At 34.7% G+C, this 18,691-nt stretch overlaps 3 protein-coding genes and 1 non-coding gene across 4 annotated transcripts; 1 reads left to right on the top strand and 3 right to left on the bottom strand.

Annotated features, from left to right (window-relative positions):
- Positions 1 to 511: 511 nt before the first annotated feature.
- On the bottom strand, positions 512 to 3,079 carry LOC117131747. Its single transcript, XM_033284159.1, has 2 exons — positions 1,300 to 3,079; positions 512 to 998 (listed from the first exon to the last, which is right to left on the bottom strand). The coding sequence occupies exons 1-2, from the start codon at positions 2,033 to 2,035 to the stop codon at positions 931 to 933; spliced, it is 804 nt and encodes a 267-aa protein (XP_033140050.1). The 5' UTR covers positions 2,036 to 3,079; the 3' UTR covers positions 512 to 930.
- Positions 3,080 to 4,395: 1,316 nt separating this feature from the next.
- Positions 4,396 to 7,015, bottom strand: LOC103853084. The gene is made up of 3 exons (XR_004455077.1): positions 6,694 to 7,015; positions 6,180 to 6,431; positions 4,396 to 6,101 (listed from the first exon to the last, which is right to left on the bottom strand). It is a non-coding gene; the product is annotated as an uncharacterized LOC103853084 (transcript).
- A 122-nt stretch (positions 7,016 to 7,137) lies between these two features.
- Positions 7,138 to 11,457, top strand: LOC103853085 (lysM domain-containing GPI-anchored protein 3). Its single transcript, XM_009129992.3, has 4 exons — positions 7,138 to 9,735; positions 10,437 to 10,554; positions 10,631 to 10,824; positions 10,898 to 11,457. Exons 1-4 carry the CDS (start codon positions 9,084 to 9,086, stop codon positions 11,200 to 11,202), a joined length of 1,269 nt encoding a protein of 422 aa, XP_009128240.1. The 5' UTR covers positions 7,138 to 9,083; the 3' UTR covers positions 11,203 to 11,457.
- Positions 11,458 to 15,935: 4,478 nt separating this feature from the next.
- LOC103853087 (junctophilin-1) lies at positions 15,936 to 17,860 on the bottom strand. The gene is made up of 3 exons (XM_009129993.2): positions 16,824 to 17,860; positions 16,500 to 16,728; positions 15,936 to 16,293 (listed from the first exon to the last, which is right to left on the bottom strand). The coding sequence occupies exons 1-3, from the start codon at positions 17,681 to 17,683 to the stop codon at positions 16,135 to 16,137; spliced, it is 1,248 nt and encodes a 415-aa protein (XP_009128241.1). The 5' UTR covers positions 17,684 to 17,860; the 3' UTR covers positions 15,936 to 16,134.
- Positions 17,861 to 18,691: the final 831 nt, after the last annotated feature.

An 18,691-nucleotide genomic window follows, 5' to 3' on the forward strand; every position in this document is an offset into this window, starting at 1 on the left:
AAATCGAAACTATTACCATTGATCAAAACGATTATTAATATCATTCAATGAATAATACAATGCAAATGTGGCAACAACCAAAAAACAACCAAAGCAATTTAAAGAAGAAATACTAATAAGGAGTACTGATTATAAGGTCAATCATAATAGAAACTCCCTCAATTTCGAAAAGATCTACATCATCAAAAATAAAATTATTTCAAAAAGATACATTTTTAACCTTTTCAATGCAATATTTAATGGTAAATTGTAAATTTCAAAAATGATAAATGTGATTATTGAATTTTTATTGGTTAAAAGTTATGAGAAATAGTTGATTCATATATTCAAAAAAGGAAAGAAATAGGTGATTCCAAAAAAAATTATTTTTTTGTGCACAAAAAATAATGCATTGATGATCAAAAATTAATAATACATTAATGCACTAATTGTTTTGGCTTTGTTTCAATTTTATTGTGATGTTTTACCTAATCGTTTTGAGGTCTTTTAAAATATATTTATTATCGATCCGTTTTTTTTTTTTTGTCAACAATTTTATTTCATATCCAACTCAAAGCAGAGTACTTGAAATACAAAGTCTGGGTACAACACCCTTTGCAAAAGCAACAGCTAAACATAATGCTGTGCGTAGATTATAAACACATGATAACGGAGTGAAGAGAGGAACAAGGTTTTTGAAGCTCAAGAAACCTGTAATCTCATTCAAGTCCATCCCTAAGCGCAGGGAACAGAAGGGGACGATTGAGTCCGGAAGAATCTGAAGTCTTGAGAGTCCAGTTGATATTGCTGGTTGAGAGGCTTTGTGAATCATCACCGCTTTGACGACGTGTCCAGAGCCCACTCTACTCAATAAGCGATGGAGGACACGGCCTTGCATCCACATTCCCTTTGCCGGGCAAATCTGAAAGTAACCAATTGGGAAAGACCCAGCTACAAGCTCAAAGGCGACCAAACACCTCTTTGAAGAGACTGAGAGCTGTGAGGAGAACCACCATAGCCTAAACACGCCTGAGATAAGTGAAACCATGTCCACAGAGACAGCAGTCCAAATAAAATCCTCACACTGAGGTAACAAAGTAGTATCACAACGAGTAACTTCCTCATACTGAGGTAAAGAGAGCTTCAACCTGAAACTCAAAGGGAGTGTAACATCCTCAAAAAGAGGTACAGAGCTAATCCAGGATAGCATTACCTCTTCATTCCGAATTAAAATGGGGTTCGTATTGAGATAACTAAGATCTACTAGGAGGCAAGGATCGAACAATCGTGACTCACTCCAGCAAATTAAAAACACCATACCTTGCGAGAGCTTGAAGCAAGAGAAGATAGGCCTTGACTGAGAACTGCATAAAGCAGTAGAGAGCTCCACTTCAAAATGCTGCATTGCGGTATTAAGAGCTGCCAACAGAGAGAAAATCACCACCAATATTTCAACCTTCCAAGCCCAGTCCTCAAGACTTTGAAGAGATGAGTAATGAAGGGAAGTCAGCTTGCACTCAGCTATTGATACCAATAATCTTGCAACAGATAAGGAAACCACACACGACTCTTGATGATAAATCGTTGATGCCCTTAAGGCTGACTTTAACAAAACATGTTCCACACAAGAGGTAATAATTATCGGCTTTGAAACGGGATAATGTCGAAAGGAGGAGTAACTCAGGCCAGAGTTGAGAGCTCCGGAGGGAGAAATTCCAGCCAACGAAAGATGCAGCAGAGCAGGCTGCGTGGATAGCACATCGACGTCTGGGCAGAGAGGCTTGAGCAAGCAACCGGTTGAAAAGCAGAGATCCCATGGCATAAGAGATTCGATTTCCTTTTGATTGAGAGGAGCGGTGTAAGACGGCGAGAACTGGCGGAGAAAGGGACAAACCAGCAGGACCGGTGGAGGGTCTGGAGGATTTATCGGAAACACCACGACAAGATCCGGATCTGGTGGTTCAGGCGGCAGGGGAGGAGAACCAAACGGGACAGTTGCAGAGGAACCCATTGGAGGAGAAGAGGGAGAGCTTCGGGATGGTGAGCGAAACGTCATCAGCAGCGGAAGAGAGGCTCGTGATTAGGACAGGAGGAGCTGCACCGGAAAGAGACCTTCATTCTGGCGGAGATGCAAGCTGTGCGGCTGCCTTGGACTCCGTGCCTGAGAGAGAACCAGCTATCGATCGATCCGTTTTTTAAAAAAGAATTCTGTGGCAATTCACAAAATAGGGTGATATCATTTTTGCTCTCCTTGAGGTTGGATAAGGCGTCATATTAAAGTTGTATTCGGCACCGATATCGGCTCATTTCACTGATTTTTCTCTTCTCACCTTTAGATTAGGTTTTCTAAAATCAGTATCTATTGCACCGCGAGAGAGAAAAGAGACATATAGATTATCTTCCACTATCAATCAGGTTAGCTATTTGTTTCATTTTTTTCTGTCTTTAATTAGCTATTGTCTATGTCATTAGCTATTATAACAGTGTTGTAGATTTGATTTTTTCATTCATTTCTCGATATCTTGATTTACATTTCAATCTCATAGTAAAAGGTTTGTCCTTTTATTCAGCATGTCTTGCGCTGACGGAGCAATACACTATATTATTCTAGAACACGCCTACGTAACACATGTTGTTGACTTCTACACTGAAGTTTTTCAAGCCACGACAGTCTATAACTACCATGACCAAGGTAGTGTTCAGTTGAAGATCTACGACTCCTATGTACTTGTTACTCCGGCTACTCTATCCAAGTGAGTATTAATAAAACAAATTGTATTTTGAAATTTTTCATAACTCTTGTTAAGTTAATTGATTGAATTATGTTTTGTTTTACAGTTCATTGGTAATAAAACTTCTTACGGATCTCAACTCTCTTCGTATGATAAGACAAGACGCAAGATTTACGGATATGGTTTTAGAAAACCCTGTAGAAAAACAAAGATCTACAGTAAAGATGCGGGATCCTTATGGTATCTCATGGCTTTTGACAAAGTATAAGAAGGAGTACTCTGATGTCTACAGGCATTAGTGTAACCTTGAACGTCATCTTCCTGCCACATGTGATGAAATGAAGCAATAGGCTTCTTATCTTGATAAACCAGATTTATTTCTTCGAGATCTAGAAGCAAAGAAAATTGTGCTCCTCTACCGCCAACTACAAGAGGCTAAAGTTTATTTATATGTTTTAAAAAAAAATAACAATAATAATGAAATTGTGATAATTGAAATACATGAAATGTCACAGATAAGAAATCTCAGGTTTTGTATGATCTGAAAACATTGTTCTATTTACAAATCATCAATCTCTACGTCCCATATTTGATGAAGTAGTGTATATATTTTGTGTGTTCTTTTTTTCTCTTTCTTTAACAGTTGGACAGAATTAATTCTTTTCGACAGTCATTAGTTGTGAATTTATTCATCAATCCGACAATGATTGACGTTCCCGAGTTGGTTGTTTGGAAGAAAAGTGTTGAGTACAATGCCCCCTTGTTCTTGAGGAAATTTGTCTGCCCAACCCCAACAATCTTGTTGTTTCTCCACAGCTCGCCTTGATTCACAGTAACATAGCAGACTCATTTCGTCAACTGGTTAAGCATTTCCAAACCGCAAGAAATCTATGAACAAGAAGAGACTTGGAATCAGTGAAAAGTTCGCTTGGGATCCCACTCCACAAGAAATCTGGATGATGGATCTCCTTTACAATGCCTTATTGGGGGCATATAAAGTATTGGGGGAAGCAAAAGTAATAGATTATTTGAGGAAATGATGAAACAAAAGTATGGATTAGATTTGTAGAACAATGGTTATGAATCGTTTTATATGTTTATGTAATGAAATTGTTATGCTTTGAGGAAACAATAAATTACTAGCAGTGCTTATGAGTTAAAAGTTACAAAATCAAAAACTATTACCATAGATCAAAACGATTATTAATATCATTCAATGAATAATACAATGCAAAAGTGGCAACAACCAAAAAAAAAAGAGCAAAGCAATTTAAAGAAGAAATACCAAAAGGGAGTACTAAGTATAAGGTCAAATCATAATAGAAACATACTCCCTCAGTTTTGAAAAGATTTACATTTAAAAAAAAATATTTCAAAAATATACATTTAAACATTTTCAATACAATATTTAATGGTAAATTGTAAATTTCAAGAAAGATAAATGTGGTTATTGAAATTTTATTGGTTAAAATTTATGAGAAATAGTTGGTTTATATATTCAAAAAAGAAAAATTGTTGATTCCAAAAAAATGTATTTTTTGTGCACAAAAAATAATGCATTACTGATCAAAATTTAATAATGTATTAATGCACTAATAGTTTTGGCTTTGTTTTCAATTCCATTATGATGTTCTATCTAATCGTTTTTAAGTTTTTTTAAAAAAATATTTATTATCGATCTGTTTTTTTTATTTTCAATGGCAACTCTCAAATTGGGTGATATCCTTTATGATCATGAGTATACTCCACAAGCAATCATGTTAGGTTTTGCTTTTATTTCATGATTTTTCTCTTGAATCACATATTATCTACGTCATTATCCTTCATAACGATGTTATTCATTTCTCGATCTCTTGATTTGCATTCAAATCTGTTAAATGATCCATAGAAAAACCTTTGTCTTTCTTGTTAAACATGTCAGGACACTTAGAAGACAATGCACTATATTCCTCTAGAACCTTCATATGTACTTCTTGGTGTCAAATTCTACACTGACGCTTTTCAATCCATGACAAACCATAACTACCGTGACCAAAGTAGTGTTCAATAGAATACTTGTTACTCCGGGTACTAGATCTAAGTGAGTACTGATAATAAATGTATTTGGAACTTTGTCATAACTTGCTTGTTAAGTTGACTAATTGAATTATGTTTTGTTTCAGTCGTAGAACTACTTACGGATGGCAACTCTATTCAATTGATAAGACAGATCAAAAGATTTACGGTAATGGATCTAGAAAGTCCTATGAAATCGAAAGAGCTACAATAAAGTTGAGGGATCTTTTTGGTGTTTATTGGCTTCTGAAAGAGTATCAGAAGGAGTATTATGATATCTACATGCACATTGATCCTTGTGAGAGGGTAAATATGCTTTTTATTTGTTTTTTACATCTCCAATGGTATTAACATTTTAAAAAATTTTATTGATTAGTGTAACCAATTTGAACGTCATCTTCCTGCCATATGTGACTAAATGAGCAATTGGGCTTATTATCTTGACCAATCAGATAACTTTCTTGCAATGCGAGGAGCAACAAAAATTTGTTTCACTACCGTGAAGGCGTGAATTACAAGAGGTTAAAGTTTCTTAATATTTTAAAATTTTATAACAATAATACTGAACTTGTGATAATTGGAATATAGGAAATGCCATGGACAAAACATCTAAGAGCACCTCCAACAATGAGTATTATGAAGGGTTCTAACTATTTAAGAAAAAAGAATGAATAATAAAATTAGGAGAGAAAACACAAAAAGTTCTAAACTTAGAGGTTTTTAGAAACTATTAGTAACTTAAAAATACACATGTCATCATGTAAAAAATAGTGTTTTTATTGATTTTTAAAAAAGTATGATTGACTAACTATAATACTAATATATATATTTTAGAAACTTATATGGTTTCTTATGGTTGGAGGTGCTCTAAGGATAAGTTTTAGATGTAGTCTTCTTATGTTATTGACCACTTATAGGACCTAAAAGAGTAGAAAACTGAAAATTAGTACATTGCCATTCACTTGCACGTCACAACGTTTTTAAGTGTATATATCATTAATCTAGAAGTATTCTATTATATGATATGTAGAATCTTTAATTTATCAAATACAACAATTGGTGTTTCTTTCTTTCTTTTTATGAATTTTATATGTGTATATGTTATAAATGAAGAAACTATGCAATAAGGTCATGCCTAAAGCTCTAATCTCTGCTAACTTATTGGTGAGCAAACACGTTTAAAACTCTTTGAAGTGTGGAGCTTTTCTAACTTCTATACAACTGAAATTGGTTTAGTTATTCATCTCTTCTCTTCTATATGTGTTTTGTTGACCCAAGAATGCAATATCTTCAGAGGAAAGATCCATTGACAGATAATGTCGAGATTCTTTTGACCTGAAACGAGGAGACATGAAGATTAGGAGAGAGAGGTCAATCATACTCTGAAATAAGGGTTAACTAATTGGTACTCACCTTCGACGTCTGCTATTCTCCATGGCTCCAGATAAATTAGAAGGATTAGCTCTTGAAATATGCCCTATGTATGAAGCATATTCATGGAAGGCTTTCAAATACATGGATAGGACCGATGGTGACAATTTTATCTTTCCCTTGATCCTGACAACCACCATTCTCCGCTACAATTGCTTCTTGATTCTTCTTACCTCCTTTCTAAGACGAGAAAAAGGGATGTAGTTGCTTCCCAGCAGACATCCGCGAATCTTCCTGATCAAACAAAGAAACCAACAAATGCACAAACTTCAAACTCAATTTACATATAAGACCAAACCTCACACCAAATCTCGTCCAAGTGTTTGATGATACTTGTTAAGGCCCAAACCATGTTAAACTAACTATCTTTTGAAGAGCAGAGACCCTTCCCAACAGAATTTGAACTTGTGACCACTTAGACTCCTAATAGGTAACTTGTAACCTCGTTTGATGCTACTTCATATTTATGCATAATTCTAATAATGGTTTTACTTACCTCAGCTCTTAGTTTTGCCTCCAGCCGCAAATTGGGAAGTGAAGGTGAGACATTAATGTGATCATCAGCAGTAGCTACAATCCCGTTCTTAGTTGCATTTTTCTTAGGCGTTGATTTACGAGGCGACTTTCCTTTAGCCATCTTCGTTGGGAGAAACAAAGAGAAACAACATTTACATAATCTTCTCCAAAGCAATCAAACATTATAGCAGAGTCTTCAACTAAATTATTCCAACTACTAAACTCAAAGCCTTAGAAAATACAGAAATGTTAAAGTTAAAGCATTTCGTTATTTGACCTTGTTGGAAGCTCCGGTCTTCTTAGGGCATCTCCAACCCTACTCCATTTTCAACTCCAAACATCATTATGGAGTAAAATCTTCTCCAACCCCACTCCATTTTGGAGTTAAAAATGGAGTAATGGCTAGGGTTACTCCATTTATGGAGTAATCTTACCCATTACTCCATTTTGGAGTTGAACTTTTTTTATTTATAAAATGATCCTTTGAATCTTTAATGTTTCTATTTTTTACTTAAATAATATTTAAAATGATTCAATAACATGAAATTGCAGAAGATGAAAATGAGCGTGAACTTGATGCACCAATTGAACTTGAAAGAGAAGCTCCACCTCCAGATATTGAAATTGCAGAAGATGAAAATGTCCGATTTCAAAATTTTCTTGCTCGATTTAGGAATATCAAAAATAAAGAAGCTCATTTTTCATTACGAAATGCATTAGTTGATCATTTGTGGGAAAAATATTCTAATGCTCATTGTTGAACCTATATATATGTTGTCTTTTTTAATGATTTCTTGTACTTTTTAATAATAAATATTTAATTCAAATAATTTATATTTTAATTATTATCGTGAACATAAAATAATTGGGGTTAATTGGTAAATTTTTATAAGTATAAGATTTTATTTGCAATTTTTAATAAAATAAAAATGAAATTATTTAAGAAATATTATTTTTGGAGTAGAAAATGGAGTAATACATTGAAGTAAAACCTTACTCTATTTTGGTGTTGCACCATTTTGGAGTAAAAAATGGGGTAATACATTGGAGATGCTCTTAGGAGTCCTATGTTTCCTCGTCTTCTTCCCTTGACTGCTACAAAAAAACCACCATCTCCTGCTTCGCCTTCCTCTTTCTCCCCAGCATCGCACTTCCGATCTCTATTGGACTCAACAACCTCCTCTGGTTTATGCGGGAGCATCATCGACTGCACCAATTTCCGAAGGACATTCCTCCGTGGAGTCTGGATCATCGTCGCACCAATCCCGTCTGAGAGAGATCAAAGTTAGGGTAGAGAATCTAGGGTTTCTAGTGTTGATTTGGGAATCTTGGTAAAAACTAATAAAAGATATAACGTTCCAAAGGTTCAAAAAGATTAACTGTAATATCTGATTTTGGGAGGGAAGAAGATTTTGTTTTCCTTTTTTCCGCTAATCTTATGACCTTGTTTGGATCAATAATAGTTCAGCTATTTTTCCAGCTATTTTAATGTTTAACATTGCGATAATCTCTTTAGCTTTATACCTCTGCTCGTTCGTGAAATAAAAGAGGCAAGTGGGTTTTATTAACTGGACATCTATTCAGATTCTTAATTTACCAGATTATTCCTAATTTCTTTAACCGATTTCGGTGGAAATGTTTACATACATTTATTTGGAATACATCACTTTATTAAATTCCAAAATAAAATTAGCTAAGTGTGACAAACAATATTAAAAGGAATTTCATTTTTTTTTTTAAATAAAACAATCTTTCTTCAGTTTTGTTCTTTTTGTTTCATATATCAGAAAATTAAATGAATTTGTAGAGTGAATGATACTCTCTAATTCACTATCTTACTAACAATTCAGTTTTTCATCCTTTTTTAATCTTTCTTTCAAAAATCTATTTTTTGTTCATTATATCGTTTTAAAAGTAACCAGCAATACACAATTGAAATGATGTTTACGAAGTTTGATAATATAATTTATCACGTAAGAAAATAACTTTTTTTTATCATCGATTTATACAGATTTATATCGACTCTGTGAACCAAATCGGTAGATAATCTGTAGTTAACCAAATTATCACATTAATAAAAAGGAAGATAACTTGTAGTTCTACTTCTATGATTCTATCGACTACAATTTAATCTCTGTTGATCGTAATACCGGTAAATCATTCCGGTGGGGTCAAACCGAACGGATAGATACACAAAAGACTAAAGAGGGACAAAACCGTCATACCGAAAAATATGTCACCTGCAACATCACTAAGCTACCGTTGTCTTTTGTCTGCTGCTCATTTCTCACTCCAGCTCTCAACTATTTCAGAAAAGCTTAAACCTTTACTCTCTCTCTCACTTAAAGAGGAAGAAGAAAGCTTAAAAACATGAAGAACCCAGAAAAACCCATACTCCTGTTTCTAATCCTAGCTTCCACCTTAGCATCAACGGCCACTTCAAAATCAACAATAGAGCCCTGCTCCACAAGCTCCACGTGCAACTCCTTCCTCGGCTACACACTCTACACCGACCTCAAAGTCACAGAGCTCGCTTCCCTCTTCCAAGCCGACCCAGTCTCCATCCTCCTCTCCAACTCCATCTCCACCTCCTACCCCGACGTCGAGAACCACGTCCTCCCTTCCCACCTCTTCCTCAAGATCCCCATCACCTGCTCCTGCGTCGACGGCATCCGAAAATCCACCTCCACTCGTTACAAGACCCGCACCTCCGACACGCTCGACTCCATCGCCGGCTCCGTTTACGGCGGTCTCGTCTCCCCCGAGCAGATTCAGGTGGCCAATCCGGATATCGAGTCTCTTGATGTTGGGACGAGCCTTGTGATTCCTTTGCCGTGCGCTTGCTTCAATGGGACGGATGAGTCTCTCCCGGCGGTTTATCTGTCTTATGTTGTGAGAGGTGTGGACACGATGGGTGGGATTGCGAGGAGGTTCTCGACTACTGTTGCGGATTTGACGAATGTGAATGCCATGGGAGCTCCTGATATTAACCCTGGTGATATCCTCGCTGTCCCATTGCTAGGTAAGAGGTTTTAAAGTCTCAATCTTTTTTTTTTAATAGGAGTTTGTGTTCAGACATAAGTAGTAAACTAGTTAAAAGTGTTGAATGTTTTGTTGTTTTGTAATAAAGGGTCTATCACTCTCTCCCTTTGTTTGGTTAGAACGTTCTGAAGTCATCTTTAGTGGCATGAGAGGTGTTAAAGTCTTAATCTTCAGACATAAGTAACTAGTTACGAGTGTTGAATGTTTTGTTGTTTTGTAATGAAACGCTCTGAAGTCAACTTCAGTGGCATAAGAGGTGTGAAGTCTATATAGAAGTTTGTAGTTCAGTGACATGTACATTGTAGAGTGTATTGTTATTTTTGTCCTAAATCATCACAGCTTGTGGTGGTTCTACTTAAAGAGTGTTGGATGTTTTGCTGTTTTCTATCCTTGCTGTCCCATTGCTAGATAAGATCCACGCACTCTCTCTAAGTCATTTTCAGTGGCATGAGATGTGTAAAGTCTCAATCTTTCTATATGAATTTGCATTCAGACATATACGTAACTACTTTGAGTGTTGAAAATGTTTTGTTGGTTTGTATGTAAAAACGCTCTGATTAGAAAAGTCATCTTCAGTGGCATAAGAGATGTAAAGTCCTAATCTTGTTATATGAGTTTTGTATTTCAAGTGACATGTAACTACTTAGAATGTTTTGTTGTTTTGTATTAAAATCGTCACAGCTTGTGGTTCAAACTTCCCCAAATACGCTACGGATTACGGACTGATCATTCCAAACGGAAGCTACGCTCTCACCGCAGACCACTGTGTACAATGCAGCTGTGCACTCGGAAGCCGCAGGTACTTAATAATACCGATTGACTTCTTTTTGTTTTTAAAGTCGAGTTTAGCTAAAACTGAGCTGATGGTTTTGCAGTATGTACTGTGAGCCTGCTTCTTTGGAAGTCTCTTGCTCTAGTATGCAATGTAGAAACAGCAAGTTCATGCTAGGGAACATCACTTCGCAGGAGACTAGTGCTGGTTGTAAACTCACCACTTGTACTTACAATGGTTTCGCCAATGGCACTATCTTGACCACGCTATCCAGGTCTCTACAACCTCGATGTCCTGGTTAGTACACTGACACATCTTTCGTATAAGAATGAGAACCCACTTTAATGGAAAAAATTTTTTGTCTTTGCAGGACCTCCACAATTGGCTCCCCTTATAGCTCCACCTGATACTGTTCCAAAGGAGCTGATGTTTGCACCTTCACCCTCACCTACACCTTCACCCGCACCGGCGTCTGATGGTGTTGTTAGTGAAGGACCCTCCACAGTTGCAGCTGCACCAAGAGGACCTACGGTTGCTTCAAGCAGTTCTATTCCTGGCTATCCAGCTAATGGTCCAGCTGGGAGTATCTCTATAGCTTCTTGCCTGACTAGCTATCACTCACTCGTTGTGTCTTTTATCTCTTTTGCTTCTTACTCTTCTGTAATCTTGGTTTAGTGGAAGGTGATATATTACCATTAGTCTTTGTTAATTATATGAATACTAGTGTGACTGAGTGTGTGATTGAATCAGCTTTGTATTGATGGAAAGCCAGTTGACGGTTTGAAAAGCGTCCGGTTAACTGTCTTGCAAGTAGATAATTTTAATGCTTTGGTATTTTTGTTTTTGATTTATGGGTTATTTCATTAGTCTTTTGGATCCTATGCTTTTTTTTTGTGTGTTTTTTTTTATGTTATTTTTTTTTGTCTGTGACGTTCATTGTTCTATATCGATGGAAACAAGCTCTTGCAAACGGCCATTCAAGAAGAAATTCATCCAAAAATTGTACCAACTGTTTTTTTTAGAGGAATTTTGCATGTTGGGTAGTTAAGAGAGGAGACTTCCAACGTTTGAATGTCCAAACATTTTTCAGTCAAAACTGTCGATGAAACCATGACATAGCCTACCATTTCAAGAAACCAGAGGCAAAACACAGTTGCCTACCAAATCAAAAACAAGTTTTAAACATATTTTAGTAAATAAACGAGACTTGCATTGTATTTTCCCTAATTCCACCTTGAAATGCGCCAAGTCAGTGTGAGGATTTCTCCTGCTTCAACATTGTTATGTGCAAGTGACTTGTCCTCCTTTAAAACCCCTCCTGATTTTCTCCTTAACTTCAGTTCCTTTGCTTGCATTTGAATCATCTTGCCTATCTTCTCCTTCAAACTCGCCACCTTTTCCAATAACCATGACTCCACTGTTATCTCGACCACTTTCCTTCCATCCACCGTTGGAACACAAACCTTAATCCCAGAGGGCCAGAGGAACCCTAAAAGAAATGTAACCACTGCTAATTAGTACAAGACAAGTCAACACACAGACAAGGTCCCAAAGTTAGAAAAAAAAACATTACCTCAATAACACTAGCTGACGATGAAACCATGACGTAGCCTACCATTTCGCGCATGTTAAAAATGTAACGAATGTGTACAGTTAAATTTATTGTTTACTTTACTATAGATTTTCCAATAAATATTAACCAATAGGTTTTAACCAGTTTAAGTATTTTTAATGTTTTTGAAAAGTATATAACTTATCAACATTAACTACTAAAAGAACCTTAAAATTTTAGAAAATCTTTATTTTAGAACAAAAAATAAATCTACAAAATTTAACTTTCGGGAATGAAGAGAGTATTATTTATGAAACGGAAAGGTTAATAAACTTTATAATAACCATAACGTGGTAGCCTAGTGGTGTTTATTGGATGGTGAACCTTAAAGTTTTTGATGTTTCAAAATACGTAATATTTGTATATATTTCCAAGTATTTTGGACAACTTAAAAATATCTTATATATTTTTGCATTCTTTTAGATAATAAATTTAAAAATAATTAATATATTTAAGTGTATAAATCTTGTTTGGATATATTCAGATAGCTAAAATATTACGATTTAGATCGCGTTCGGTTCGGATTCTCTAGATAACAAAATTTTGAACTCATTCGGATATCTAACCAATTTTGGTTAAAGTTCATTACTATTCTTTGGATCGGCTTTGGTTCAGTTTTTTGGATTCAGATTTTTTGTCTAATCCTATATTTTTATTGTGGCAAGTTTTAAACGAAAATGATGATGGTTCATATTATTTTGGGTATGCAACAAATTTTAAACCAAAGCACATTTTAATATGATGTGGCTCATTTAATTAATCATTAAAAAAAGTTCTAGACCCATTTAAAAATAATAATGGGCTGAACTCTAAAAAACGTTACCATTTCAGATTGTCAATCAACACTTACAAATATTCTATGTCGGTGTTGTGACGAATAGAAAGGGTTTAGGGTTAGGAAAGCAAATTTGTTGTGCAATCCATGTTCTCGCTAGGTGATTTCAATAACTTCTAAATGAATCCTAGTTGTATCGAACTCTTGTAATTTTTTCGAACAATATCAGCTAATAAAATCTTACACTTGCTAGAGTAATCAATTGTTTCTCAATTAATATATAAGAAATTGTAGTAATCGCATAAATCAAAACAATACCTCTTTGTTTATTTACAATATATATATGGTAAATAAATAAAAAATATTTATTTTATAAGGTATATAATTATATTTCAAAGATATTGACATAAATATATAGTATATTTTAATATAAATATTTCTTGTTGAGACTTCTTAATCATATATTTTTATTAATATTTGTATATTTGATGTAACAAAAATTTAAGCCACTAATCTCAAAATTTTCGATGTGGTATTTTTCGATGCAAATTTCAAAATTAAAATATTAAGGTCTTAATACTCTTTCAATGCAAATTTCAAAATTAACATATTTATGTATTTTTAAATAGTACATAGTTTAAATTAACATATTTATGTATTTTTAAATAGTACATAGTTTAATTTATTAAATAAAAATTCATATTAATACAATTGTATGATTTAAGTTAATTTTATTGACAAGTTTTAGAAATGTTCTTATTTGAAATTTATTTTTGTATTATATATATTAAACATATGCTTTTTACTAAATCTGATTTGTTTCTAGTATTTATTGTTTTATTTTTTGCCTGTATTAAAGCATAAATATAACAAAAAGTTAATTACAAAAAAATTTGAAAAACTGTCGGTAGATTTTGAAGAAAACATAAAAACTTGGATTTTGGTATTTCTCTATAAAATATAGTTATATGAACAAAACTAGTTTCCCTAAATTATAGGGAATCTATTTTTTTTTAAGTTTGATTGTCTAGAAAATGGTTTTTAGAAAAACAAAAACCAAAAACTACTTCAAAAACTGGAAACAATCAACCTATAAGTATGATATTTTTTTAATTAATATTACAAACTTAAGGTTATAATTTTTAAAATGATCATTAATTAATATAGAAAGAATATTGCAGCCTTAATTTGTAGTCGACGAATCAAAGAATTAAATTACGTGTCATAATGTGTAAAAAATCTCAATAATTTCAATAAATGCTTTTGACTCATAGCTTATAGCCTTGTAGGGTAATCTTTAATGCGAATTGATTTTTCATCTATAGGGCACAGTACCTTTTCTGTTTATAGAGATTGGAAATTGGACCAACAGTTTTTTCTTATATAGGATTTTGTGTTTATAGAGGAATTTTGCATGTTGAGTTGTTGGAGAGGAGACTTCCAAGGTTTGAATGTCCAAAGATTCACAGTCAAACTGTTGATGTAAGCAAGATTACCATGACATATATGCCTTCGCGTACCGATCATTCGATTTACCATATAGTATCTAATAATATAGTTTTAAATATTTCGAGACATCTAATACAACGTGCCATTGCCAACGTATCAAGTATGTTTATGTAAGCCTTTTCAAAAAAATAGAGAGGGTATGTTTATGTATGTATAAAAGCTTGAAAAATGTATACATACATAAAAGAATGGATAATAATGTATCTAAAACAAAATTAAGATCCTCGAACGATAGTTATGATGAGGACACATGCATGGCTTCTTCAACCATACTAACGAGGTATGCTTTGGACGTTTTTCCGCAATCAACATTTATTTATTTATTTATTTTTTGATAACTCTGGTATCTGGGCAGCCACATTCCCAACTATCCCCCGAAAGGGGTCCAGCGCCCCAACAGAAGGGATGTTAAATCCGTTGTGGTCAAGACTCGAACCCGGGTGGCGGACAGTACAGCTGTACCTCCTTTACCACCAAGCTACGAGCGCTTGGTTAACATTTATTTATTTTCAAGTTTAAGCGAAAAAACATTTAATTATTTGAGTTTCAATGTTGATATCATGACGACGAGCTGGTTATAAATATTAGATTTAAACTTTATTTTGTTTTTCGTATGATCATATTCAAAATAAGATTGGATATAACTTGAAAGTATGAATGACTCGAGATGCTGAGCTATCAGTATATTTGGATTGTGCTTTAACTGAAAAATCAGCGGAGTACATAAGATGACGCATTGAGATTGAATTGGCTCGTACACTCAAGAATGTTATTACTTATTTAATTGTTTTCTATCTGTAATATCAAAATCACTAACCTATTTATTCAATTGGTCAACCAAATAAGTATTCTATAATTTTACTTTATACATAATTAAATACATATGTATAAACAAGAAGCTTTAATTTTTTTTCGTTTTCATTATAAATGTAGGTAATAAAATAGTGGAGTTGTTATTTTTTTATAAGGTTTACACTTTACAATCGTTTTTTTTTTTTTTAACATTACACTTTACAATCGTTATGCAACTGAAACAGTAATATTTTTTCAAAAAAAAACAACTGAAACTGTGAAACAGTAATCTGGATGGTGCAGTCATTAAAGTGATAAAGGTACAGTTTGTACATGTTAATATAATAAATGCTACTATAAAATATTTAATACGTTCACCTAATACATGCATAATATAAAGGAAGTTTCCTGGAAGTTCTGAAATGTGGTAACTAATTTGGTCAGACCACTTACAGTACTCAGGCCATAGAAATCCATTGCCTTGAGAGTTTTTACTTGATATGGCTACAATCTAGCTTACGTTGACAAGTCTGGGCTCGAAGAATCTTCCTCCTCTTTTTGTCATAGTAATAATAATAATAATATATTGATTTATTTTATTCATGTTTTTTCTTAAGACAGAGGAGATCAAATCAAGTAGGAAACCAAACATAGATTCGATTTGAAGATTGATTTCAAGAGGTGTTTCAAAAAAAAAGAAGATTGATTTCAAGCAAACTAAACAAATCTACATGTCAGTGATTCAGATCAATCAACCACATAAGTTTTGTACAAAAAAAAAAGATGAACAGAAACATGACTTCTTCTATTTACATTTACATTCTTAGTTACAAAGAAAACTTCTCATAGTTTTAAGATCACAAGGGCTACAATAAAAAAAAGGCACCCTTTGTTAATGTCATCTTTAACTTTGTCATTTTCATTGTTCACAAAGTTTACCATCCATCTGATTTTGAACTGCTTTCACAGCTGCAACTCTCGCAGCCGTAGCAGCTTTATTAGCCGCAGCTACAGCTCGCATCACGTGCTCATCCACCCGTCTCTGATCCACGCCTCTTCTCGCCATCTCTCGAGCACTCTGCAGTTAATTTTAAATATAGTCAAATTTTAATGTTCCAAAAATCGACTAAGCAGTAAATCGCTCATTAACAAAATAACTTTTGTAAAAAATCAGTTTAAGCGCCACTTAGTCGTCACGCTACTAAAGTTTTACCCTTTAGACCCAAAACAAAAGCATTTTGAATACACGGCAAACCTCAAGTTTCATCATATATAAATATTTACCTGAACGGCTTTATGAACCGGTCCGGTCTCTAGAGGAAGCCGGTTAACGAGATGACCATCATCCCATTCACCACATTTTGCATCTCCGGTTCTAAACCCATACGTACCATAGCCTTGTTTACGACCTTCATGCCAAGCTCCTTCATAATAATGACCATTAGCGAAATGGTAAACACCAAACCCATGAATCTTGTCTCCATAATACTCCCCTGCATACTTATCACCATTCCTACAAAACAAATCATAACTCAAAAAAAAAAAAAAAAAAACAGAGAGATCCGTACATGTAATTAAAAAAAAAAAAGACACAAACTTTATTATTACCTGAAATGGTAAGATCCAAGTCCATGTTTAACACCAAACTTAAACTCTCCGACATAAGAGCTTCCATCAGCACATGTCTGAACACCAAAGCCGTGGCTTTGACCGTTGAACCACTCGCCGGAGTAAGAATCTCCGGTGTAAAACCAGTAAACTCCGTAGCCGTGTCTAGTTCCTTGCTTGTACTGTCCTTTGTACTTGCTTCCTTTGGACCAAGACTCGATTCCGTAGCCGTCGTATCTTCCGTTGACCCAATCTCCTTCGTAACGTCCGTTAACGTAATAGTAGTAAACTCCACTTCCCTGGCTTCTTCCTCTATTAAACTCTCCTTCGTAGATATCTCCGTTACTGAAGAGCTGAACTCCTTCTCTGACGAACTCTTCCGGTTTGGTTTGTTCCGGTTTCGAATCGCCGATGTACCATTGAACCGGTTTTGGTTTGGTTCGGAGAGTTAATTTTTTGCTGGTTTGTTTGATTGCGAGTACGGTTTGGTTGATAACCGCCATGTTTCGCGACGCGAAGAAGAGAGCGACGGCGAGGAAGATTAAACCGAGGAGGAGATTCTCCGATGTACCGGTTTGAGAGAAGAAGACGGCGAAGAGTAAGAAAGATGCGAGGCTGAGGGAAGCGAGTGTGAAGGTTAGACCCGGTTTGATTCGGATTAAACCGGTTCGGTTAATTGATTTACTCTGTTTTTTGCTCCTCCTCTGTTTCTCCTCTTTCTCGCCTGATTCGAGATCGTTGCGAGAGGCTTCGCTGAAGTCTCGTTCAGTGATCGAAGAGAGACTGTGAATCGACGATCGAATCGTCGGAGATGATCTGAGAAGCGACGATTGAGTCCTCGTTAGTTTAGATTGGCTCATCTCTCCGGCCAAATCTTCCGACACTGATCACCGGCCAAACCACCACCGCACCACCGTGACGAGCATCGCAAAACGGAGGAGAAAGAGAGAGGTTTCGTTTTTTCACGGCGAAGCCAAGCTCACTTTGCTTAGAGAGATCGAAAGAGAGAGAGAGAGAGAGAGAGAGAGAGAGAGAGATGTGAGTTTTGGAGCTTATTTTAATGGAGTTAGATTCAATATTGACCGTTAGATTAAGATCTGACGGTTGATTAGGAAAAGCGAAGAAGGGTAGCCGTTGGATCGTGAGTTTAGGGAAGAAGAAGTCCCGGTCTTGACGGGACGCTTTTTAGCTTTACTGTTGCAGGCCCGGCACGTGCCGCCACACACACATCTCTATTATTATCAATATTTTAATTTTTGGTTTTTGTAATAATAATAATTAAACCTTTTGTTTTCAAATTTTAACTTTGCTGAAATATCTTCCCTTTTAGAGGGGAATTTTCTATATTTATATAAGAGTTGATTTGGACTTTGGAAAGAATATTTATATAGGTTAGTATATATTTATAGTAAAAGTATATTCATTTGTTTATCCAGATGAATTACTAAAATGAGACGATAAATAACATTTATATAATTTAGAGAAAAAATAAAGGTTACTTGTTTTTTTTTTTTGACGTCATAAAGGTTACTTGGTTAAATCCACTTACTATTTATAAAGAGATGATTCAATTAAAAAATTTGATCATGATAGTTTTTCTACAACAATTAAACTTTTTGGGGAGAATTTTCTGTATTTATATAAAAGTTGAGTTAGACTTTGGAAGGAATAATTATAAATGTTAGTATATGTTCATAGTAAGTCTTACTTTATTTTTATTTATATAAAAGCGTAGACTAAAATGAGCCGTGTGTAAAAGATCAACGATTCATATTGGGTATAGTTGGTGAAAACTGTAAAGTGTAGGTGATCTACCAAATCGGACGGTGGATATCAATTACTTGATACGGAAAGAAATATAGGAATAA

This window comes from Brassica rapa, chromosome A02, assembly GCF_000309985.2.
Source record: "Brassica rapa cultivar Chiifu-401-42 chromosome A02, CAAS_Brap_v3.01, whole genome shotgun sequence".
NCBI lineage: Eukaryota > Viridiplantae > Streptophyta > Magnoliopsida > Brassicales > Brassicaceae > Brassica > Brassica rapa.

Coding starts and splice junctions, on each gene's coding strand:
- LOC103853087 (XM_009129993.2), bottom strand. CDS start 17,683: ATGAGCCAATCTAAACTAACGAGGACTCAATCGTCGCTTCTCAGATCA. Junction 16,729..16,823: donor CTTGGATCTTACCATTTCAG/GTAATAATAAAG, acceptor TTTGTTTTGTAG/GAATGGTGATAAGTATGCAG. Junction 16,294..16,499: donor CGGTTCATAAAGCCGTTCAG/GTAAATATTTAT, acceptor AATTAACTGCAG/AGTGCTCGAGAGATGGCGAG.
- LOC103853085 (XM_009129992.3), top strand. CDS start 9,084: ATGAAGAACCCAGAAAAACCCATACTCCTGTTTCTAATCCTAGCTTCC. Junction 10,555..10,630: donor TGTGCACTCGGAAGCCGCAG/GTACTTAATAAT, acceptor ATGGTTTTGCAG/TATGTACTGTGAGCCTGCTT. Junction 10,825..10,897: donor TCTACAACCTCGATGTCCTG/GTTAGTACACTG, acceptor TTGTCTTTGCAG/GACCTCCACAATTGGCTCCC.
- LOC117131747 (XM_033284159.1), bottom strand. CDS start 2,035: ATGACGTTTCGCTCACCATCCCGAAGCTCTCCCTCTTCTCCTCCAATG. Junction 999..1,299: donor TTGCTTCAAGCTCTCGCAAG/GTATGGTGTTTT, acceptor AGGCGTGTTTAG/GCTATGGTGGTTCTCCTCAC.